General features: G+C 40.9%; 2 protein-coding genes across 5 annotated transcripts in view; one reads left to right on the top strand and one right to left on the bottom strand.

The window, feature by feature from the left end:
• Nucleotides 1–8,940, top strand: part of USP34 (ubiquitin specific peptidase 34) — a 231,836-nt gene extending 222,896 nt beyond the window's left edge. For 2 of the 3 annotated variants that reach the window (XM_082672022.1, XM_082672021.1), the window contains exons 76-80: nucleotides 3,719–3,798; nucleotides 6,136–6,276; nucleotides 6,380–6,523; nucleotides 7,430–7,589; nucleotides 7,771–8,940. In XM_082672022.1, coding sequence (XP_082528148.1) covers nucleotides 3,719–3,798; nucleotides 6,136–6,276; nucleotides 6,380–6,523; nucleotides 7,430–7,589; nucleotides 7,771–8,378 — 1,133 coding nt within the window. In that variant the 3' untranslated portion in view covers nucleotides 8,379–8,940. The remainder of the gene's footprint in view (nucleotides 1–3,718; nucleotides 3,799–6,135; nucleotides 6,277–6,379; nucleotides 6,524–7,429; nucleotides 7,590–7,770) is intronic. The other variant, XM_082672023.1, reaches the window with a different exon arrangement.
• Nucleotides 8,941–9,067: 127 nt separating this feature from the next.
• The window catches only part of LOC309833603 (activator of 90 kDa heat shock protein ATPase homolog 2), a 29,638-nt gene continuing 12,958 nt past the window's right edge, over nucleotides 9,068–25,747 (bottom strand). The window contains exons 3-9 of one of the 2 annotated variants that reach the window (XM_082672024.1): nucleotides 14,969–15,054; nucleotides 13,006–13,120; nucleotides 11,844–11,932; nucleotides 11,046–11,162; nucleotides 10,532–10,633; nucleotides 9,985–10,036; nucleotides 9,068–9,846 (exon numbers count right to left, since the gene is read on the bottom strand). In XM_082672024.1, the coding sequence (XP_082528150.1) occupies nucleotides 9,674–9,846; nucleotides 9,985–10,036; nucleotides 10,532–10,633; nucleotides 11,046–11,162; nucleotides 11,844–11,932; nucleotides 13,006–13,120; nucleotides 14,969–15,054 (734 nt within the window). In that variant the 3' untranslated portion in view covers nucleotides 9,068–9,673. The remainder of the gene's footprint in view (nucleotides 9,847–9,984; nucleotides 10,037–10,531; nucleotides 10,634–11,045; nucleotides 11,163–11,843; nucleotides 11,933–13,005; nucleotides 13,121–14,968; nucleotides 15,055–25,747) is intronic. The other variant, XM_082672025.1, reaches the window with a different exon arrangement.

Raw genomic sequence — 25,747 nt, 5'->3', positions numbered from 1 at the left:
TAATGCATTAGTAAGTGAAAGATTTTTTTTTAAGATTTTTTGCAAGTAACATGATGTACCTAGAAAATCCATAATCTTCAAAATCTCTATAATTAAAAAATTAATATAGTTGATAGAAGTAAACAGATTAAAAATTCATATTATAAAAAGCACAGCTCTTGTTCATGTTTCAGCTTTTTGTGATATCAAGGTGGTACTGATTGGAGAAACAACTGGTTAGCTGTTTCCCTTAAAAGGCTTCTTAGGATGAATATGCTTCAAACAAGTGCCAATCATTCAGTACAGATAGGAAACCAGCTTTTACCCATCCACCAAGGGCAAATCCATTTATCCTAGGTTATACATGGTAATTACATTTAATAGACATACATATAATTTAGGGGTTGGTTACCAGTTTGTTAATTTACAAAGAATTGGCACAGGGATCTGTATGTTATGTGGTAGGGCCAGCAGATTTTTTTCCAGTAACCTACATGGGAAGCTGAATAAACAGTAATAGGTTGCTCAGTGGGTATGAAGTCAGAAATAGGGGAATTAGAAGAATCAGATATGATATTCTAAGGCCGAATCTCTCACTTCCCATGGATAATGCTTGGATGGGATAAATACTCCTATAGAAAGCTGGACAAAGAATCATAACACAATTCAGATAGGAGAAACCCTAACTAGTAAATATACATACGAAATATTTCATCCTCACAGCAATCATCTGAATTACCATTTTACCTAAAAAAAAAAGTTTTTAAAAGATTTTTCTTTTAAAAACACACTCAGCCGCTTCTACACTATAAGGTGCTTCTGTTGAGGAAACAATATGTTTGGAACAGCTTTTCATTATTGCTTATTAGTTCCTCCATGGGTGGGAACGGGGTGGGGTAAGGACCCTATTGTTAAGGATGCCTGAAGTCACAGGATGAAGAAAGATAAGTGATACAGGAGCCAGGATGTTTTAGGCCTGCCCATCCTGTTTACCGAGGTAAGGTGTGGAATTGTGCCTGCGAATGCTGGTGATTGCATCTCCCTGTGCTTTGCACCCAGTAAGTGACACCCCAGAAGGTATTGGAGGAGTGTGTGTGGAATAGAATGGCATTGGCCTCTACCTTAAGTCAACAGAGCCAACATACTCCTTATCCTCAGTGCTTTGTGAAAATGCTGGAAAGAAACTGAAACTTCTACTCTGAAGGGATGGCCTTCCTTCTAAAGGAGGTGCTGCTCAGATAGGGAAAAGGTAGGACTGTGAAAGAGGTGTCTTTAGCTCACCATGGGTGGCACAGTGTTTTCCGGAGTGTAGTGTACAAGATGGCCCAGGGAAAATAATTTTCATGTTAATAAGTGTGAATAGATCTTACTTATTACAAAAATAAATAACTCGTACACCAAATGCATGATTTTCCTGGATGTTATATTGCCGAAGACAAGGCTAATGTAGTATTAGCCTCTCTGAGTCAATCTAAAGAACAGTATCAAGTAAACAGTACAGGTGATGGACAGATATGAAAAGTCATGAAAATGATACATGAAATGACTAAAGTTTGGGGAAACACTGATTATTGAAAAGATTATGGGCTTTAGAATCAGATAAATCTGGGGTGGATACAACTGTATCATTCACTGGCTTTTGGGATGAAACAGCAGATTATGTGATCTCTCTGAGCCTAATTTCCTCATCCAGAAACGCGGGCTAAATGAGGAAAACATAATGCCTTCCAAATTTGATGAGAAAATTAAATGTGATTATCTGACGTACCTAGCACAATAGATGTATGTTTATTTTGTTCTTCACTTGTAAAATATATTTGAATCAGAGTATTACCTGAAAACAGTCTGAGATCATAGAAGGCCTCCGTGTTTTTTTTGTTGTGGTAGTGCTAGCTTTTTAGTAGTTGTGGAAAATAGGAATAAAGACTGTTTTACTTTGAGGATAATGTCGGGGGTGGTGGTGGATAAAGTCTAGAGGATCTTAAATTGTAGTATGAAGCCTGCTTTCTTTCACATGAGAGGGTTTATGTCAGAGCAGCCCCTAGTTCAGGGGTTGGCAGACTATTTTTGCAGTGGGCCGTGGGCCATATTGCCAACCCCTGCTCTACTTTTATGGGTAATTATGCAGAGACATGGGAACATAGGAACTTTCTTCCCTGTAGCCAACAGTGTTGATGACATGCCCTTGTTTGCTTATGTGTATTGTGATCTTATGATGGGTAAATGCCTCCAATCCAAACCAGATTAGGGTATTACTTTCCTTGGGTCTTTACAAAGGAATTAATCTTGACAGGAAAATAAAGAAAAATAGGCTTTCCCGCAAAAGAGAGTCTAGGTATCCTTCGATGACAAAATTGGATGACTGATCTGATTTCCCTAAGATTTTCCCAAACCCATGGTCTAATATAGAGGCAAACGATAGCCTGCATGCTGCCTGTTTTTGTACAACCAATGAGCTACCTGCAAGTTAAGAAGAGTTTTTATAATTTTAAATGTTTTTTTTAAAAACTACATTCTATTTTGTGATATACATGAAAATTACATGAGATTCAGCTTTCAGTTTTCTTAAAGAATGTTTTATTGAAAGACAGCCACACCCATTCATTTGGTGTTGTCTGTGGAGTAATTGCAACAGACTTAAACAGCCAGCAAAGTCTAAAATACAGGTACCTGCCAATTTTGAAAAGTTTGCTTTATGCCACTGCACTTTTATGATATACCTACATTAGTACCTCTTTTTGCTAACCAAAAGAAATCCAAAGAGGATTTTCGCTTTAATGGAAAAAGGTAATTGCTTTTTCACTTTATGCTGTTTCAGCTTATGAAAGGTTTCATAATCGGGGGAAACCTGTAATTACTATTTGGCCATTTACCATAAAGGTTTGCCAACTTCAGGTGTTACTCCTAATTTTTTTCTTAACTGGAAGAGGATAACTTGTATTATATTTCTCCTCCATGATTATACTTTCCCTGGGGGGTGGGAGTGTTGGAGGATGGAAAATGTACTTACAACTGACTGTGGCATTACAACTTCTGTGCTTTGAGAGAGCTAGAAGGGCAGAGGGTAGGGGAACAAATTTCTTAAGGACATACTTGACATCTGTAATAGTCAAGAAGAGGAAAGGTTGAAACCTTAGACGTTCCAAATAGGATGCTGACATATAACAGCTAAGTATGATCCACCCGAAAGATCCTGGGGACAAGGCTAGAAGCTGTTAGAGCAGAATTTACTTAAATCTACTATAAAGGTAATTCGCTTTATCTTTGGAGAAATGAGATAAAAGAGGAAAGAATGATGTTTCTAATTCTTCACATCCTCTGTTTGAACGTGCACCCTGCCCCTCCACTGTAGTCTAGGTATTCCATGTAATATGATCTAAATATGCAGAGTGGTACCTTAATCCAAGAAAACTTTGGAGCCACTTGTAGTAACTTTTATTACATTGTCCCAGATAAAGTTCTAATTCTCAAAAAGCAGAATTGGTTTAAGTTGTTTGCAGGTCCTTCTGGGAATGAGGTATGGGATATAAATAAAGTCAAAGTGTACTGCACTCTAAAATATTTCACTGGTTAAAACATTGAGATGAATTCTTCCCCTTTAAGTATTTTATGTATTTCTAAAACATAGAAAATATGCAGTTATGACTGGAAATAGCTATAATATTATACCTGCAGAGTTTAATATCTCAGTAGTGTAATTTATAATTATAACCTATTCTGATTTCTTTTCAAATATTAGGTGTCCTAGTTGCCTATGAAGGCTTGCCACTTCATCTTGCACTGTTCCCCAAACTTTGGACTGAGCTATGCCAGACTCAGGTAAAGAAAATGAGTTTTAGATGACCTGGTCTTTCATCTCATCCGACCACATGGTCGGTAATTTTAGGAACACTGGGTTGAAAACTGGCTGGAAATTGGGGATGTTTTCGAATCTTGGTAGGTAAAATACTATTAATGGAAATAACTGTTAAGCAATTGGCATCGAGTTGCCCTTTGAAGTTTTTTATGTCTGTAATATTTGTATCACAAAGGGTATTTCAGACAAGCTGTTTATAGTAAAGTTTCTCGTTTAAAGGCCAATATAAACAGTTGTGGTAAAAGTCTGAAACAGGGAGATATTAGGGCAAGAAGGCATAAGCCACTTCTTGCGCTCCTTCACCTCCCCCATCTATTTCTTCTCCCCTCCACCATTCCAAAAGCTCTAGCAGAAACCATTTCAGCATTCTGTCCTTTACCTCTCGCTTACCTGTTACCTCAGAGCAGTTTTTTAAGTCTGATGCACACTTATTTTCTTATCAGCAATCTCACTGAGAACAGAAAACACTGTAACCTTCCTACCTTAAGTCCAAGAGCCAACCCCTTAAAGTGGGCACCTAAATAATGCTTGTTAAATTGTGGAGGGAGAATGGTGGGGAGAGGGGAAGAAATCAGATTGATCCTAAGGTTTGGCTTATTCCTTGGATCAGGCATAAGGAATCCCCACTCTCTTCAGGCCCTGAAAAAAACTATTGGTCCCTTGCCTGAGTGCATCTGCCCATTCCCAGAAGATGAGTTGATTAATTCCTTTGGCAAACCTTTACCCACATTTAGCATCTGGAATACTTTTGAGTCTGGTCCAGTCTCCTGCCCAGGCAGTTGTGCTCTGGATATTCTCCTAATGGATGTGTGTCACATGATACTGTAGTTGCTTCTCTGCCTCCTTGTCCCAAACCATGAACTCCTCTGAGTCATCTCTATTCCTATAGAAATTTCATTTTGTTTTCTATACTAGGAATCTTTGATAGGCTAGTATACTTAAAATGGTTTAGTACTTAGTAAACATTCAGAAAACAACTTGCTGGTTGACTTTTGAGCTGAGTGGTTTATTCAGTAATTTGCAACAAATCTCTTGCTCCACCCCCACCCCTTGGCCACTTGCTGCTCTCTTTTCATTCTTCTTGATTTAGGTAGTTGCTTTTTTTGGTTTCTGTACTATGCCACTGCCTATTGCTTCCCTATTGCTTTATCTGCTTCTGCACTGTACTACTACTCTCTTGACTTTTTTTCCCACAGAATTCATCACCCCCAAAACTTCCCTTAAAGTCAGACCATCTAAGGCTTCCAATGCCCCTAGCAGCCCTATAGAAGCATCTGTGCTGTGCAAGAAATATAGGCAGCAGGCAGACACTACAACCAGTAGAATAAGGCAGGTTTTCCTGACACAAGGATCTGAAGACCTGGGTGCTGGTCCTACTTGACTCCTAATTTCTTGGGTGACCTTGAGCAGTTTACTTACCACAGTGCTTACTCTAATAAAATATATAAGTATATAGATGTACATATTATCTAAACTTTGTCCTATTTTTTTAAACAGTCCATTTTTCTTCCATATAAATGATTATTAAAACACATATATAAATAATCTAGGGAATATATTTACTCAAAGACATACTACTTGTGTTTAAGAGCCATGACCATTTGAAAACAGGAAAACCAAATTTTAGTACAATTTCCATATTTTGGGACCCACTAATTCTGTTTGAGATTATTAGGAAAAGAGGTGTGCTGTTTACCTTTGTGATATTTATGGGGCGGAAGGGTATTTACCAAATTACTATTGTTAATGAGATTATATAAGTGAAAGTTTTAACTCATTTTAGGGAGTAAATCTAATTCTTAAAATTTGTCTTTTCTCTATGGGTCATTTGGTTATCTATTAATTTTCCTCGAAAACATCATCCTATTTGTTAGTCTTACTTGTCCAGTCCTTATTAACTCTTAATGCTAGATAATAAAGCTGCATTTCTTTTAAAAACGTATTTGTTCAGTCTTGCCATTCAGACTTTTTACAGGTCTCTTCTGTGTCACCCATTTTAAGTCCAAGTTAGTAATATTTAAATTTATTGGGAGGACAGTTGCTGTGACTGAAAATTTAGTAGAATGAAGTAAAAGTGGCTTTTCTGGGAATTCCCTGGTGATCCGTTGTTAGGACTCTGTACTTGCTGAGGGCCCGGGTCGGGGAACTAAAGATCCCGCAAGCTGCAGCCAAAAAAAAAAAAAAATGTGGCTTTTCCGGTAGGATGTTAAATGACTTTGGACGTATATCACGAGCAGTGTATTTAAGATTTGCAGTTATTTCAGTGCTCAACCAATCAGTGCTTCTTTTCCCCACTTCAGTCGGCTATGTCAAAAAACTGCATCAAGCTTTTGTGTGAAGATCCAGTTTTTGCAGAATATATAAAATGTATCCTAATGGATGAAAGAACTTTCCTGAACAACAACATTGTCTACACATTCATGACACACTTTCTTCTAAAGGTACGTCACAAGTTGGAAACTCAGCGTGTTACTTCCAGTTAGTTAGTGATTGTGCTTTCATTGTGTTGGTCTTTTGGAGATTTTTCTTAATCATCTTTTTCAGGTTCAAGGTCAGGTGTTTTCTGAAGCAAACTGTGCCAATTTGATCAGCACCCTTATTACAAACTTGATAAATCAGTATCAGAACCTGCAGTCTGATTTCACCAACAGAGTTGAAATTTCCAAAGCAAGTGCTGCTTTAAATGGGGTAAGAACTATGGAAGTCATGTGCTTCAGAACTTTCCTTAAATCAACTCTAAATTTGGCCTTTGTATGATTTTACTGTATACATAACTTTATTATTCAAACTCTGGAAGTCACATATGATGAAAAAAACTAACCAAATAAAAATGTGCTCACTCTGCCTTTTATGTATGTAGCACACACTTTCTGTTACCTTAGAAGACATGAGCTAATATCATTAAATGCTAAGGGCAGTGACCACTAAGGGGAGACATTCCCTTTATCTCTACTTTCTCACATTTTTTGAAATGTTACCTGTGATGTTTCTGTTAGTGCCTGCGACTCATAAGTAACTGAAAGTCAGATTAGTAATCTGAATGTAAAGCCAGTTAAAACTAGGGAATCGGTTGCCTTCTGTAGACTCCCACGAAAGCCATGTCATGGAATTATGAAACACCCTGGAAACATGTGCTTGCACACGTCCAGCAGCAGCCTCCCAAGTAACAAAATGCTTAGATGCCAGAACGGATTACAGAGCTAAGTGAGGAAGACCTTATGACATCCACCAGAAACCAAGTAAAACTGACTCCTAGATTAATGAGGCCTAAATTTCTCATGGATCATTCAGGGTTTGCTTTTTAAATTCCTGTGTAATCCCCCCCCCCCCCCGCCTTTCCATTTTCAGAAAACACTATTTCGGTCTTCAGTCAGACTTAATTAGTGGTGTGGTGCATAAAATAATGGTATTAGTCACCTAGAACCAATGAAATATAAATAGTATCATAACACTGGCTTTCTAGTTTTAACATTCTTCTAACAATACCAGAGGAACCAGGATGGATTCCCGGAAAAGTAAACATGTGCATTTAAACTGTTAACGGTTGTAATGCTGGCTTTGGAATTTGAAGTGTTCCTATCTGGATTTCTGTAGGACTTGCGGGCACTTGCTTTGCTCCTGTCGGTACACACTCCCAAACAATTAAACCCAGCTCTAATTCCTACTCTGCAAGAGCTTTTAAGCAAATGCAGGACTTGTCTGCAGCAGAGAAACTCACTCCAAGAGCAAGAAGCCAAAGAAAGAAAAACTAAAGGTTAGCTTTATGGGCTAATAAAATATTGACTTTAGGGTGGGAGAAGGGAAGAATATTGACTTTACAATAGCTGTGTAAGCCTCCTGAATATAAATGCTAAAAACCAGAATTTCCACAACCACCCCCAGTATGATCTTAATGACTCCTTTCAGAGAATTTGTTTTGATGTTCCTTTTCACAGATGATGAAGGGGCAACTCCTGTTAAAAGAAGGCGCGTTAGCAGTGACGAGGAGCACACTGTAGACAGCTGCATCAGTGACGTGAAAACAGACACCAGGGAGGTCCTGACCCCAACTAGCACTTCAGACAATGAGACAAGAGACTCCTCAATTATCGACCCAGGAACTGAGCAAGATCTTCCTTCCCCTGAAAATAGTTCTGTTAAAGAATACCGAATGGAAGTTCCATCTTCGTTTTCAGAAGACACGTCAAATATCAGGTCACAGCATGCAGAAGAACAGTCCACCAACGTTAGATTTGAAGACTGTAAAGAATTCAAAGACCTCCACTGTTCCAAGGATTCTAACCTTGCTGAGGAAGAGTCCGAGTTCCCTTCGACTTCTCTCTCTGCAGTTCTGTCTGACTTAGCTGACTTGAGAAGCTGTGACAGTCAAGCTTTGCCCTCCCAGGACCCTGAGGCTGCTTTATCACTCAGTTGTGGCCATTCCAGAGGACTCTTTAGTCACATGCAGCAGCACGACATTTTAGATACCCTGTGTAGGACCATTGAATCTACAATCCATGTGGTCACGAGGATATCTGGCAAAGGAAACCAAGCTGCTTCTTGACATTAGATGTAGCATGTCTACTTTTAAGGTCACCCCTCACCCCCAATGCTGTTTGTATAAGTTTTGCTTATTTCTGTTTTTGTGCTTCAGTTCGTCCAGTGCTCTCTGCTTGAATGGCAAGATAGATTTATAGGCTTAATTCTTGGTCAGGCAGAACTTCAGATGAAACAATTTGCATCTTCAGTATACTTTCTAAAGGGCAATCAGATAATGAATATGTTTTATGTAATTAAGAGTTCACTGTAGTGGCTTTCATTTAATATGGCTGTCTGGGAGGAACAGGGTTCCCTGGCCCTGTACAATGTAATTTAAACTTAACAGCATTTTTACTGTGTATAATATGGTGTCCTCTGTGCCAGTTTTGTACCTTATAAGAGAGGCAGATTGCCTCCGATCGCTGTGGTTCTTATTATCAAAATTAAGTTTACTTGTATACGGAACAACCACAAGAAATTTGATTCTGTAAAGAATCCTCTTTAGCTGTGGCCTGGCAGTATATAAATGGTGCTTTATTTAACAGAATACCTGTGGAGGAAATAAAGCACACTTGATGTAAAAATAATTGTTTTATTTTTATTGACATGACTGATTGCTATTCTGTGCACTTAATTAAACTGATTGTGATGACTTTTTATTTGTTTACATACCTTGCTTCAAGTCTTCTCAGATGAAAGTAATGAGAAAACTGAATGGGGGAACATACTTACTTATCCATTATATTCTATTTCATTAGAAGCATAGTGGCAGTCCAGAAAGTACCTTTTTCCATAGACTTTTCAATCCTCACCACCCTGAAGTGCGTAACTGCTGCAGGGAGAAGCATAACAATACAGCCAACTTGCCCTCACTTCAGCATGCTTCTAAATGCAACATGCCACTGTTTCACTACCTAAGAGCTACACACCTTAAAAACCCTTAAGTAAAATAAAGGAATAGTATTAACATGCCATTTATTTTTTGTCTTCCTGAACTAAAATTACAGCTAAAACAGCAAGCTTGCTAGGACGAGCTTTAGCTTGGGACACTTCAACTATCTGTACTCAGGGACTCAATCTATTCCCAGAGGAGCATCTATGGGAGGTAAAATACCTAATTTCACATTGCTTGCTTTTAACTCAGTGCAGAGTCTAGTCATATAAAGATTCAAACAATGCTTTCAAATGTAAGTTCATGGATTTCATTCAATATAAATTAAGAGTATTTGTTTTCTTTTTTTAAAGGAATGACAGAGGGAAGATGTAAACGTTACACTTTTTCTGCTTACAAAATATAATGCCCTTATAAAATCTTCTAACTCAACCATTTAGGGTGATCAGCTGCAGTAAACCTTGTATTTCTTCAAAATGCTGCTTCTGCCAACAGAATTTCATGTTCTCTTCTTCACAGACAGGAACTCCTTTACAGTCCAATTGTAATTCCGTCTGCCCTAGAGTAGGCACAAAATTCAGTGCAACTATTGCATAGTGTTCTGGAAGAAAAAAAGGAAAGCTTATTACTGCATTATGAAAAGAAAAATTTATCCATACAGTACCACTATTTGATTTTCATAGTGGGGGGGGGAAACCGAGTGTTTTTGGACTTAAAACAAAAGGTGCTAATAACATACCTTCTGGCCAGTTCCTACATCTCCATTTCATGACGATCTTTTTATTTGTTAACTGAAAACAAAGGGGAAATTCCACTGAAAAAGCCCCTATGTACAAGAAGTAATCAGTGAACAACGTACACTCCCATCTTCCAGTTTATATGCCAGCACCATTGAGAATTCATTGTCCCTAGTGCCAAAAATGTAACGGCAGTAACATCAAGGACAGAAGCGTGACAACCAATGCAGAGCTGATGTCAACGGCAAGGCAACTGACATTTGGCAACACACACCCTAGTGGCAGAAACCTGAAACTTCTAGACCAAGAGTTGGGAGAAATTATACTTGTGTCTTCTAAAATCATAAACATTGCACAATTACTGTGAAACTAAAGCTTCAGCTTTTAGTATATATAACATTTATTTTCCCTGTAACCAACTTTATAAAGTGGTCAAGTTTCTGTGAACTCAGATAAAAACCAAAGCACATTTAAAAAAGGCATGAATAAAGCAATATTAACAGAAGTCAGTCCCAGCTTAACTTTCCTTTAACCTATAAGATTACTTACCAATTCTACATATTCACCAGTGATGTTCCCATCAAACATTTGGAATTTCCTTCCCTTTTCAGCTTCTAATACAGCAGGAGATTTGGAAAATTTTTGCACCAACTAACCAAGCAAAACATACAATAGACATGTTATTCTGGCATATGCTACCATGTTTTTAACCTAAATGTAAAGTACTAATATAAGCTACTGTGGTTTGTGTTTGTTTAATTGTGAATACATAGCTTTTAATTATAGCATTCTCTTTCTCTCCCTGTCTTTCAGAGGAAGAAAGCTCAGTAAATTGCTCCAAACCCCTCAATGCTGATAAATTCCCCCCAAATGCCCATCATTTACCCCCCTCAAATCTTTAGGATAACTTCCCTGCCTCAAGCTATCCTAAAGATTTCTAGATCTCTTCAATCAGAAAAACACGGCCATGCAGGAAACCATGAACCAGCTTCAGTTCTTAGTGGTGTAGGTGTATTTTCTCCCAATGTCAGCATTTCAGATCCTGGCTTGAGATGTGACTTACATCTTTCACAGTGAAGATTCTGTACAGCTGCTCAATAGCTGTGTCAAACAGTTCCGTCATGTGCAGTGCCACAGTAGGAATCCTTACGCCCAGCTCCACTGGAGAGGAGGCCTGAATCTCAAAAGAAAATATTCCAAAGCATAATTATTAGCATGACGAGATTCAAAAAATTCAGTCTTCCAGTCTTAGTAAAACACCAAAATGTCCCCAACACTATCCCTTCCACTAAAAGCCTTTTTAGCACCACCAATCCTACCTAGTCTTTATTTTGGAAACAGTTCAGTGCTCCTTAGCTCTGTTCCACTCCCAGGCTATGGCTTCACAGCCCAAATCCTACTTGGATATGTAAATATGACCCAGGGAGCATAAAGATAAGCAGGTGAAAGATACCAACCAGCACTTAAGGCCAAAGGGTGTCAATTCCCCATCACCAGATTCCAAGAACAGGATCTAAAACCTCCCAATCCTCCAAATGTCTGGAGAGAAGTTTCTTCCATCGTGGTATGTGACCTCAAAGTCACCTGCTGTTATTGTTGCCTACCGAAACAACACTGCCTTTACAACAGTCTTGAACTAAATTCAATATTTATCCCACAAAAAGGATCCCTTCCATCAAGGATGAAAGTCTCATTTCATCATTTCCCCCAAAATGGCAAGGGATGCAAGGGTGGATTAACTGGCCCATCTCAATATCCTTCATAGTTCTCCATCATCACAAGGCTGTTTAGAGCTTTGAAGCCCTCTCATTAAGCACTTCCTTTCTCCCCCTCCCTACATGTCTGCCACCAGAGATCATACCTGCAAGGTAGTCTCACTCAGTTTCCTTTTAACAGTCAACTCCTGGGTTGCCATAGCTTTGGTTGGTAAAATCATTCCCATTGTAAATTCTACAAAGAAAACGTATGAGAAATGTTTTAATAAAGAACTTTTTACTTTTCAGCACAAATACTAAGGCAGAAAACTGAAAATAAGATATAAGAATATAAAGGAACTGATATTTGTAAAAAGAATTCCTATAGCGTTTTGAGAATTTCAAGACCATTCTGTATTTTTTACATATAAAACTAATCATTAACCTGAGTTCCATGGCAACAAATGCCTTTTATCCTTTTCTTTTTATCAAATGCCTCACTTTTATCTAGTTCTTGATAAAATAGCATAATTTCCAAAGGTTGTTTTCCAAAAAGCTCCATTTTATACACCTAACTACTAATAGCTTTATGGCCTTCACTTACTGTCAAAGCCAGACACTTGGCTTATTGCTTCACCATCACTTCACAAAGCTTGGCCTCACAGTATTCAAGCCTGTGGGCCAGCAGCGTGTGTGATCTCGTAGGAAAAGTGTAAACCCCAAACCCATCTATGTCAATGCCTAGATACTCAGCAGAGTCCAAGGATGAGGTGCAGACATACATGCCCTGCTGGCTATTTTACCTGGCAGGTAACTTCTCTAATTTAGGGAAGAAGACAATAACCTCAATTCCACACAGTGAAAGGATTAAATAAGTCTCAACTACACCTGTAATACCTGCAGTCACTTTCATTCACTCATTCAACAAAAATTAAGCACCTACTACATGCCAGGCATTGTGCTAGATGCTGGAGATATAGCAGTGAACAAGACAGGCTCCTTCCATGCTTCATGGAGCTTACAGTAGCAGAGAAGGCAGACATTAAACAAATAATTATAAAAACAACTGATAAAATAATTATCATTCCAGAAAACTCAACAATTCTGTAGGCAAAATGGTTCACGCTGTGTAAAATACTGATAATCACTAATTATGGTCTAACTCATAACTAGCTCTCAACCTCCAGACTACAATTTATCCTGCAGCATACAGAATTGTTTTCAAAGCTTTGGAAATCAGCCTAACCTGGGAATCCAGACCACAGTGCAGAGCATTATTTGGGTAAATGGAAAAGGGACCCTCTAGTTCACAAGGGATGCCTTCTTTACCCGTCTTAAGTGCCTTCAGGTAATCTCCAAGGGCTTCCCTGACCTTGGCGGTGCCTGCAGTTTTCATAAGATCCTTCAGTATATTCCCATCTCCTTTCTTTTTACTCACGTTCACCTACAAATCAGAAAAATACAAACCTAAGAAAAATCTGGTTTGACATAATCTTATAATACTGGGACATATGGATGAGGGAACTGTGATGGTGAGGAAAGGGAAAGAAGTGGATGTAAGAGACGTGACAGGTTTTCTTCATATAGTTTGAGAAGATGTAAGGGATTTTTAATCAAGGGTCCATTGACCTGGTTGGTGGCCAAATCTTGAACGGACTTCGTAGAATGTAAACCCCCCAATTTGCGTACGTTTTATGTATATATATATTATATCGATGATGTAGTCCATGGCTTTCACAGGGTCTAGAAATGCGCTGTCTAGTATGGTAGCCGCTTAGCCACATGTGGCTACTGAGCACTTGCAATGCGGCTGGTATGATGTGAGATGTGCTGTAAGTGTAAAATAATATACACCAGACTTTGAAGACTTAGTACCAAAAAAGAATGTAAAATAACCTCATTAATAACTTTGATACTAATTACATGTTAAAATGATATTTTTACATTTTGGGTAAAATAAAAAATATTAAAACTAATTTCATCTGTTTCTTTTAAATTTTTTAACATGGCTGCTAGAAAATTTTAAGTTCCTTATGTGGCTTGCATTATATTTCTGTTGAACAGCGCTCATCTAGAACCCCAAAGCCAGTGTAATTAGGAAAACCAAGTTCCCAATACCCTGGTCTTGGGCTACATTTTTTTGTCAGGGAGGAGAGTTGGGAAAGGGAGAGGAGGAGGGAGAGGAAAGAAAAGAGGGAAGGATGGAAGGAATGCACAGGAGGAGAGAGGGGGAGACAGGGAGAGGGAAGCGTCAAAATGCTGCTCTGGGGATGCCTCTGTAGTAGTCTCAGAAGGAAGAGGTGTTGGTTTGAAATATCTAGCGTCCCTGTGATTCGGTTGAGTTGGGCCTGCTCCCAGGCCCCAGTTCTAACCTGAAGAGTTTGTTCTGTAATACTATTGTACCACAGGCTGAATCTAAAAGACCAGTTTAATATGCTGCTGAAACACTTCTCAGCTGATGGATCTGAATACAGCAAAGTGAAATCACAGCCCGAGGGCAACAACCACACAGCTGAAGGTATGTCCGAGACAGCCCCACTTTTACAGCCTTTTATAACCTTTAAGAAAGGCAACTCATAGTGGCTCAACGTAACTTAGTTTTTATATCTTGAAGGTCTTCACACTGAATACGTTCACAGATCAAAAAAGACCCTGTATCAAACTATCTTCATTTGGCAAATACAGCTGCTGTACAAATGGTCTCGCCCCAAAACCAAGCTTTTGGCTGAAAGAGGGCACTAACTGTAAACCAAGCATGGGAGTTACACAGGCTCTATCTCCCAAGACAACCGGAAGAGCCAGTCAAAAGCAACACACACTAATTTACTAAAACACGTGGTATAACCAAGGGAGATCACAGCAAAAAGCTGAGAATTTTCACTATTGAAGGGAAAGAGCAACGATGCAGAGGAGAAGCAGCAAAATCACATTCACCAAGCTGTGCAAAATACCTGAGCACTTTCCAGTATGTACACTGTCATGTGTATCTGAAAGGTGAATTAACCCAGTGTCACAGATGAGGAGGCCACGGACGGTGCAGTCACCTGCCTGGGCCCGACTCCTGGTCCACAGGGGTCTAGGGCCTCCCCAGTGTGCTCTTCCTCCTGCACCACTCTCCCACCCCACGCTGCGCCCAGGTACAGCTATCCTCCTCGGCAAACGACCCCTCACTGCTCACCAAAACTACCGCACAAGCACCACACAGTCCGATTAACAGTTTTTCAAATGCCCAACATGTCTAACAGAAACTTGATTTAAAAAAAAAAAAAAGAAACTCCATCAGATACCTCACCTCAGTGTCATCTACTTCATTTTCTTCAGACAGGTTGGGTATTTCAATCAACCCCTTGTGCTTCGCACCAGATTCTTTAATTATACCTAAAATGAGCAAAATACGTTCCTCAATTACAAAGTAACAGCCAGTTTACGTACACCTGCCCTGCCTAACTGAACGGCCCACCCTCCTCACAGGGCACCGCCACCGTGGGGACGAGGCAGGCCAAGCCTTCCCCACCACACACGCGCCCAAACCAACCCTGCTCCCCTGGCCTACATCACAGGTAAGCACCCTACGAAGGCAGGGGTAAGAACCTGGCAAGTAAAGTGCACACACGACCAGGGGCCACAGGGAAGCACGGGGCTGGAGTAAACGGCTCTGTTAACCAATGTTTCTTCTTTCATCCCCCAATATTCTTTACCAAGTTAAAGCAGGATAAAGGGCTGTCTTGAAGAGGAGTCACAACAGGAGGGACAGGAAGGCAAAAAGGGACAATGAGTTCTGATCACAGAAAGAGTGAGGGGAGGCAGGTGTGGCCTGGGGAAGTTTGTGTGGACTCTATGCAGCTGGTTTCTTTCAAGACCAGAGTGTTGACTTCAATGACGACATCAAGATGGTGACAGGTTATTCCCGACTTCAGTCCCCCTCACAAAAAAGACCAACTAGCTGCTATCCATGGATAAGACACCACTGTGAAAATCCCCAAACCCAGAGGTGAGGCTGAACACTCTCCTGGACCAGAGGCAGAAAAGGACTGCATTAGAAGGGTATGAGGAGTGGTTTAACACTCTGACCAAACTGCCCCTCCGCCAGGCCAACACAGAACCACACTGAGAGGGCCCCACTGCAGTTTTTCCAGTAGGAAAAGAGGGCAGAAGGTGGACATGCAGGTCCCCGGCACTGTTGGATGCTTCCTGGGAGGGCCACTGGGGTCTCGACTCATGGAGACCACTGGGAATCAGATAGGGATGGAGAAGGGGGGCAGGGCTTTCAGCAACCAGTGCTCAGATCTGGATGGGCCATGCTCCTGTTTGCAGCGGTGCATGAGCAGAACTCAGCTGGCAAATTCTGCCTGATCTGGGTCCCCAGGCAACAGGCCAAAGCCAGCTGTGGAGCCCATTCTACCGCCCTACAAATTCATAGCTCCACTCAACTGCTGAGTGTAGCTTCCCATCCAGGAAGCCCAACCAGAGAACGTGGGCAGCCTTGGAGCCCATCCAAACAGCCCCACTTGGGCAGGGAGCCAAGCCAGCAGCCCTGCCCAACTGTTGAGCATAGCCTCTGGCCCTGTGTAACCAAGGGGCCTGAACAGTGACCCGAAGCAGCCTCGGAACCCAGCCTACAGCCCTGCCCAACTGCTTAACACAGCTTGTGGCCTTGTCCAGACGAAGAGCCCAGCAGAGCCCCCACCCCGCAGAGAACAGTCTCTAGCCTCCCCACCTGCGGGATACAGCTGGAAGCCCCTCCTGACCAGACAGCGCAGCCTGCAACCTTGTTCAACAGCTGAGCACACTCAGCACCCTACGGATGCTGAAGCCAGGCCTGCAGACCTGCCTGACTTCAAGGCACAATCTGTGTCCCCCACCTGGTCACAGAACACAGCCTGAGGCAAGGTCCTACCATGAAACCCTGCCTGCAGCCCTGCCTGAACACAGAGTCCAGCCAGCAGCACCACCTGGTCGGGGAGCATAGCCTGAGACCCCCCTCAACTTGCAGCAATGGCAGAGCCCAGTCCATAGCCCTGCCCAATCAGAGTCCAACCAGTGGCGCCACCCTGCCAGGGAACACAGCCAGTGTTCCACAGACTGGAACCAAGGGTAACTGCAGAGCCCAGCTAATGGCCCCATGTAACCATGGAGCACAGCCAGCAACCCTGCCTAGTCAGGGAGCCCACTCAGCAGCCCTGCTTAAACATGGAGCCCAGTCGACTCACCCAACCACAAAGCCCAGCTACTGGGAATCCCCTATCCTGACCTCAGAGCACACTCAACTGGAGAGCCTGACAGCAAGCCCTGCCTGCCCATGGACACTACTAGTTGACACATCCAATAACCCAAGTTGAATGGTGAAGGTTTTTCCCTGCCAAAGCAAACCTGTAAAACATGGAAGAAGAGACCACTTACTTATACACACACATACCAGTGCAAGGAATCAAGGCTCAAGAAAAATCAGGTAAGCATGACACCACCAAAAGAATCAAATAAAGCTCTAACAACTGACGCAAAGAAATGGAGATGTATGAACTGTATGACCAGGAATTCAGAATAAACCTCTCAAAGAATGTAGTGAACTATAAGAACACACAGACAACTAAATGAAATTAGGAAAATAATGCATGAACAAAATAAGTTCAAAAAAGAAACAGAAATCATTAAAAAAAAACAAAGCCAGCAAAATTCCTGGAGCTAAAGAATACAATGACTATACTGAAGAATTCAATAGAGAGCTTCAACAGCTAACCTGACCTAGTAGAAGTAAACAGTTAGTAAACTAGAAGATGGGTTATTTGAAATTGTCCAGTCAGAGAAACAAAAAAAAAAAGTAATGAAAAAGAGTGAAGAAACAATATGGATCTCATGTGATACCATCAAATGAAGTAACACATGCATTATGGAAGTCCCAGAAGGAGAAGAGAAAGGGACAGAAAGTCTATTTAAAACAATAATGGTTGAAAACTTCCCAAACCTGAGAAGAGAAATGGACATCCAGATTCATAAGGCCCAAAGGACCTCCAAATAGGTTGAACTCAAAAAAGGCTGCACCAAGACACATTACAGTTAAATTGTCAAAAATCAAAAACAAAAAGAATTTTGAAAGCAGCAAGAGAAAAGCAACTCTTCACATACAAGGGAGCTTCATAAGGCTACAGGTGGATTTCTCAACAGAAACTTGACAGGCCAGCAGTGGGATGATATACTCAAAATACTGAAAGCAACAGTATGTCATCCAAGAATACTATACCCAGCAAAGCTGTCCTTCAGAAGTAAAAGAGAGATAGAGACTTGCCCAAACAAACAAAACCTGAGGGGGCTCAATGTCATTAAACCTGCCTTATAAGAAATGCTAAAGGACATTCTTCAAGCTGAAATAAAAGGATGCTAGTTAGCATCATAAAAACATATGAATGTGTAAAACTCACTGGTAATGGTAAATATACAAAGTCAGATGATCTAATATTGCAATGGTGGTGTGTAATTCTCTTACAACTCTACATTAAAAGTTAAAAAACAAATGAATTTAAAATAACCATAACTATGAGAATTTGTTATTGGATACACAATGTAAAAATATGTAAACTGTAACATAATAACCTAAAATGTGAGGGGGGAAGAAGTATAAATTTCTGTATGCTATCAAATTTAAGTTATCAGTTTAAATAGGGTGTTATAAATATATTTTATATACACCTCAGGTTAACCACAAAGGAAAAACCACAAAAGATTATGATAAAGGAGTCAAAGCATACCAGCACAAAAAAGCAGCAAATGACTAAACAGCTGGCAAGAGAGGAAGCAAAGAAGATAGGATCTACAAAACAGTTAGGAAAGAATTAATAAATGGCAATAGTAAGTCCTTACCTATCAATAGTTACTTTAAATATAAATGGATTAAATTCTCCAATCAAAAGGCACAGAATGCCTGACTAGATGGAAAAAAAAAACAAGATCCAACAACATGCTGCCTACAAGAGACTCATTTTAGCTTTAAGGATACACATAAACTGAAAGTAGAGGGATGGAAAAGATACTTCAAGGAAATATTAACCAAAAGAAAGTAGGAGTAGCTATACTTATATTAGACAAATAACACTTTAAGCTAAAAATGGTCAAAACAAACAAAGAAAGTCATTATATAATGCTATAGGTGTCAATTCATCAAGATATAATAATTGTAAATATTTATGCACCTAATACTGCAGCACCTAAATATATAAAGCAATTACTTAGAAAACTTATAAGGAGAAATAAACAGCAATACAATAATAGCTGGGGACTTTAATGCCCTACTCTCAACAATGGATATATCATCCAGAGAGAAAACCAATAGGGAAATATCAGATCTGAACAACACTATACATGAAATAGACCTAACAAACATATACTGAACATTCCATCAAAGAGCAACAGAATGCATTTTTCTCAAGCAACCACAGAACATTTTCTAGGATAAATCATAAGTTAGGTCACAAAACAGGTCTCAACAAATTCAAAAAGATGGAAATTATAGTAAGCATCTTTTCCAACCACAAATGGTATTAAACTAGAAATCAGTAACAGAAAGAAAGCTGGAAAGTTCACAAATACATGGAAATTAAAATACTCCTGGGCTTCCCTGGTGGCACAGTGGTTGAGAGTCTGCCTGCCGATGCAGGGGACATGGGTTCGTGCCCCGGTCCGGGAAGATCCCACATGCCGCGGAGCGGCTGGGCCCGTGAGCCATGGCCACTGAGCCTGCGCGTCCGGAGCCTGTTGCTCCGCAACGGGAGAGGCCACAACAGTGAGAGGACCGCGTACCGCAAAAAAAAAAAGGGCTTCCCTGGTGGCGCAGTGGTTGAGAGTCCACCTGCTGATGCAGGGGACACAGGTTCGTGCCCCGGTCCGGGAAGATCCCACATGCCGCGGAGCGGCTGGGCCTGTGAGCCATGGCCACTGAGCCTGCGCGTCCGGAGCCTATGCTCCGCAGTGGGAGAGGCCACAACAGTGAGAGGCCTGCGTATCGTAAAAAGAAAAAATAAAAATACTCCGGAACCAATGGCTCAAAGAAATCAAAGGGAAAATTTAAAAATATCTTGGCACAAATAAAAACGTAAACACAAACACTTATGAGATGCAGCATAACCAGTTCTAAGAGGGAAGTTTGTAGCTATAAACTCATACAACGACAATAAACAAGAAATATATAAAGAGCCTGACATTACACATCAAGGAACTAGAAAAAAAACAAACTAAGCCCAAAGTTAGCAGAAGAAAAGAGATAACCAGCAATCTACAGATTCAATGCAATACCTGTTAAAATTCCAATGGCGGACTTCTGGGAAGATGGCGGAAGAATAAGACGCGGAGATCACATTCCTCCCCACAGATACACCAGAAATACATCTACACGTGGAACAACTCCTACAGAACACCTACTGAACTCTGGCAGAAGACCTCAGACCTCCCAAAAGGCAAGAAACCCCCCACGTACCTGGTTAGGGCAAAGAAAAAAAATAAACACAGACAAAAGGATAGGGACGGGACCTGCACCAGCGGGAGGGAGCTGTGAAGGAGGAAGTGTCCACACACTAGGAAGCCCCTTCGCGGGCGGAGACTGCGGGTGGCGGAGTGGGGGAGCTTCAAAGCCACGGAGGAGAGCACAGCAACAGGGGTGCAGAGGACAAAGCGGAGAGATTCCAGCACAGAGGATCAGGGCCGACCGGCACTCCCCAGCCGAGAGGCTTGTCTGCTCACCCGCCGGGGCAGGCGGCGCTGGGAGCTGAGGCTCCTGCCTCGGTCGGAGCGCCGGGAGAGGACTGGGGTTGGCGGCGTGAACACAGCCTGCAGGGCGTTAGTGCACCGCGGCTAGCCGGGAGGGAGTCCGGGGGAAAAGTCTGGACCTGCCGAAGAGGCAAGAGACTTTTTCTTCCCTCTTTATTTCCTGGTGCGCGAGGAGAGGGGATTAAGAACGCTGCTTAAAGGAGCTCCAGAGACGGCGCGAGCCGCGGCTAAAAGTGCGGACCCCAGAGACAGACATGAGACGCTAAGGCCGCTGCTGCCGCCACCAAGAAGCCTGTGTGCGAGCACAGGTCACTATCCACACCCCCCTTCCGGGGAGCCTGTGCAGCCCGCCACTGCCAGGGTCCCGGGATCCAGGGACAACTCCCCCGGGAGAACGGCGCGCCTCAGGCTGGCAACGTCACGCTGGCCTCTGCCGCCGCAGGCCCGCCCCGCACTCCGTGACCCTCCCTCCCCCCGGCCTGAGTGAGCCAGAGCCTCCGAATCAGCGGCTCCTTTAACCCCATCCTGTCTGAGCAAAGAACAGACGCCCTCCGGCGACCTACACGCACAGGCGGGGCCAAATCCAAAGCTGAACCCCTGGGAGCTGTGAGAACAAAGAAGAGAAAGGGAAATCTCTCCCAGCAGCCTCAGAAGCAGCGGATTAAAGCTCCACAATCAACTTGATGTACCCTGCATCTGTGGAATACCTGAATAGACAAAGAATCATCCCAAATTAAGGAGCGGTGTGGATGAAAGGCTCTTGGTGCTGGAGCCAGGAGTTAGTGCTGTCCCTCTGAGGTGGGAGAGCCAACTTCAGGACACTGGTCCACAAGAGACCTCCCAGCTGCACATAATATCAAACGGCGAAAATCTCCCAGAGATCTCCATCTCAATGCCAGCACCCAGCTTCACTCAACGACCAGCAAGCTACAGTGCTGGACATCCTATGCCAAACAACTAGCAAGACAGGAACACAACCCCACCCATTAGCAGAGAGGCTGCCCAAAATCATAATAAGTCTACAGACACCCCAAAACACATCACCAGACGTGGACCTGCCCACCAGAAAGACAAGATCCAGCCTCATCCACCAGAACACAGGCACTAGTACCCTCCACCAGGAGGCCTACACAACCCACTGAACCAACCTTAGCCACTGGGGACAGACACTAAAAACAACAGGAACTACAAACCTTCAGCCTGCAAAAAGGAGACCCCAAACACAGTAAGATAAGCAAAATGAAAAGACAGAAAAACACATGGCAGATGAAGGAGCAAGATAAAAACCCACCAGACCTAACAAATGAAGAGGAAATAGGCAGTCTACCTGAAAAAGAATTCAGAGTAATGATAGTAAAGATGATCCAAAATCTTGGAAATAGAATAGACAAAATGCAAGAAATATTTAACAAGGACCTAGAAGAACTAAAGATGAAACAAACAATGATGAACAACACAATAAATGAAATGAAAAATACTCTAGATGGGATCAATAGCAGAATAACTGAGGCAGAAGAACGGATAAGTGACCTGGAAGATAAAATAGTGGAAATAACTACTGCAGAGCAGAATAAAGAAAAAAGAATGAAAAGAACTGAGGACAGTCTCAGAGACCTCTGGGACAACATTACACGCACCAACATTCGAATTATAGGGGTTCCAGAAGAAGAAGAGAAAAAGAAAGGGACTGAGAAAATATTTGAAGAGATTATAGTTGAAAACTTCCCTAATATGGGAAAGGAAATAATCAAGTCCAGGAAGCACAGAGAGTCCCATACAGGATAAATCCAAGGAGAAACACGCCAAGACACATATTAATCAAACTGTCAAAAATTAAATACAAAGAAAGCATATTAAAAGCAGCAAGGGAAAAACAACAAATAACACACAAGGGAATCCCCATAAGGTTAACAGCTGATCTTTCAGCAGAAACTCTGCAAGCCAGAAGGGAGTGGCAGGACATATTGAAAGTGTTGAAGGAGAAAAACCTGCAACCAAGGTTACTCTACCCAGCAAGGATCCCATTCAGATTTGATGGAGAAATTAAAACCTTTACAGACAAGCAAAAGCTGAGAGAGTTCAGCACCACCAAACCAGCTTTACAACAACTGCTAAAGGAACTTCTCTAGGCAAGAAACACAAAAGAAGGAAAAGACCTACAATAACGAACCCAAAACAATTAAGAAAATGGGAATAGGAACATACATATCGATAATTACCTTAAATGTAAATGGACTAAATGCTCCCACCAAAAGACACAGATTGGCTGAATGGATACAGAAACAAGACGCATATATTTGCTGTCTACAAGAGACCCACTTCAGACCTAGAGACACATACAGACTGAAAGTAAGGGGATGGAAAAAGGTATTTCATGCAAATGGAAACCAAAAGAAAGCTGGAGTAGCAATTCTCATATCAGACAAAATAGACTTTAAAATAAAGGCTATTAGAAGAGACAAAGAAGGACACTACATAATGATCAAGGGATCAATCCAAGAAGAAGATATAACAATTGTAAATATTTATGCACCCAACATAGGAGCACCTCAATACATAAGGCAAATACTAACAGCCATAAAAGGGGAAATCGACAGTAACACATTCATAGTAGGGGACTTTAACATCCCACTTTCACCAATGGACAGATCATCCAAAATGAAAATAAATAAGGAAACACAATCTTTAAATGATACATTAAATAAGATGGACTTAATTGATATTTATAGGACATTCCATCCAAAAACAACAGAATACACATTTTTCTCAAGTGCTCATGGAACATTCTCCAAGATAGATCATATCTTGGGTCACAAATCAAGCCTTGGTAAATTTAAGAAAACTGAAATTGTATCAAGTATCTTTTCCGACCACAACGCTATGAGACTAGATATCAATTACAGGAAAAGATCTGTAAAAAATACAAACACATGGAGGCTAAACAATACACTACTTAATAACGAAGTGATCACTGAAGAAATCAAAGAGGAAATCAAAAAATACCTAGAAACAAATGACAATGGACACACGACAACTCAAAATCTATGGGATGCAGCAAAAGCAGTTCTAAGAGGGAAGTTTATAGCAATACAATCCTACCTTAAGAAACAGGAAACATCTCGAATAAACAACCTAACCTTGCACCTAAAGCAATTAGAGAAAGAAGAACAAAAAAACCCCAAAGTTAGCAGGAGGAAAGAAATCATAAAGATCAGATCAGAAATAAATGCAAAAGAAATGAAGGAAACAATAGCAAAGATCAATAAAACTAAAAGCTGGTTCTTTGAAAGGATAAACAAAATTGATAAACCATTAGCCAGACTCATCAAGAAAAAAAGGGAGAAGACTCAAATCAATAGAATTAGAAATGAAAAAGGAGAAGTAACAACTGACACTGCAGAAATACAAAAGATCATGAGAGATTACTACAAGCAACTCTATGCCAATAAGATGGACAACCTGGAAGAAATGGACAAATTCTTAGAAAGGTACAACCTGCCAAGACTGAATCAGGAAGAAGTAGAAAATATGAACAGACCAATCACAAGCACTGAAATTGAAACTGTGATTAAAAATCTTCCAACAAGCAAAAGCCCAGGACCAGATGGCTTCACAGGCAAATTATATCAAACATTTAGAGAAGAGCTATCACCTATCCTTCTCAAACTCTTCCAAAATATAGCAGAGGGAGGAACACTCACCAACTCATTCTACGAGGCCACCATCACCCTGATACCAAAACCAGACAAGGATGTCACAAAGAAAGAAAACTACAGGCCAATATCACTGATGAACATAGATGCAAAAATCCTCAACAAAATACTAGCAAACAGAATCCAACAGCACATTAAACGGATCATACACCATGATCAAGTGGGGTTTATTCCAGGAATGCAAGGATTCTTCAATATACGCAAATCAATCAACGTGATACACCATATTAACAAACTGAAGAAGAAAAACCATATGATCATCTCAATAGATGCAGAGAAAGCTTTTGACAAAATTCAACACCCATTTATGATAAAAACCCTGCAGAAAGTCGGCATAGAGGGAACTTTCCTCAACATAATAAAGGCCATATATGACAAACCCACAGCCAACATCGTCCTCAATGGTGAAAAACTGAAAGCATTTCCACTAAGATCAGGAAGAAGACAAGGTTGCCCACTCTCACCACTCTTATTCAACATAGTTTTGGAAGTTTTAGCCACAGCAATCAGAGAAGAAAAGGAAATAAAAGGAATCCAAATCGGAAAAGAAGAAGTAAAGCTGTCACTCTTTGCAGATGACATGATACTATACATAGAGAATCCTAAAGATGCTACCAGAAAACTACTAGAGCTAATCAATGAATTTGGTAAAGTAGCAGGAGACAAAATTAATGCACATAAATCTCTGGCATTCCTATACACTAAGGATGAAAAATCTGAAAGTGAAATCAAGAAAACACTCCCATTTACCACTGCAACAAAAAGAATAAAATATCTAGGAATAAACCTACTTAAGGAGACAAAAGACCTGTATGCAGAAAATTATAAGACACTGATGAAAGAAATTAAAGATGATACAAATAGATGGAGAGATATACCATGTTCTTGGATTGGAAGAAGCAACACTGTGACAATGACTCTACTACCCAAAGCAATCTACAGATTCAATGCAATCCCTATCAAACTACCACTGGCATTTTTCACAGAACTAGAACAAAAAATTTCACAATTTGTATGGAAACACAAAAGACCCCGAATAGCCAAAGCGATCTTGAGAACGAAAAACGGAGATGGAGGAATCAGGCTTCCTGACTTCAGACTATACTACAAAGCTACAGTAATCAAGACAGTATGGTACTGGCACAAAAACAGAAATATAGATCAATGGAACAGGATAGAAAGCCCAGAGATAAACCCACGCACATATGGTCACCTTATCTTTGATAAAGGACGCAGGAATGTACAGTGGAGAAAGGACAGCCTCTTCAATAAGTGGTGCTGGGAAAACTGGAGAGGTACATGTGAAAGTATGAGATTAGATCACTCCCTAACACCATACACAAAAATAAGCTCAAAATGGATTGAAGACCTAAATGTAAGGCCAGAAACTATCAAACTCTTAGAGGAAAACATAGGCAGGACACTCTATGACATAAATCACAGCAAGGTCCTTTTTGACCCACCTCCTAGAGAAATGGAAATAAAAACAAAAATAAACAAATGGGACCTAATGAAACTTAAAATCTTTTGCACAGCAAAGGAAACCATAAACAAGACCAAAAGACAACCCTCAGAATGGGAGAAAATATTTGCAAATGAAGCAA

Source organism: Grampus griseus (assembly GCF_964374135.1).
Source record: "Grampus griseus genome assembly, chromosome: 15".
Taxonomy (NCBI): Eukaryota; Metazoa; Chordata; class Mammalia; order Artiodactyla; family Delphinidae; genus Grampus; species Grampus griseus.
Note: the sequence above shows the minus strand (reverse complement) of the source record. Positions and strands in the feature narration are given on the sequence as shown.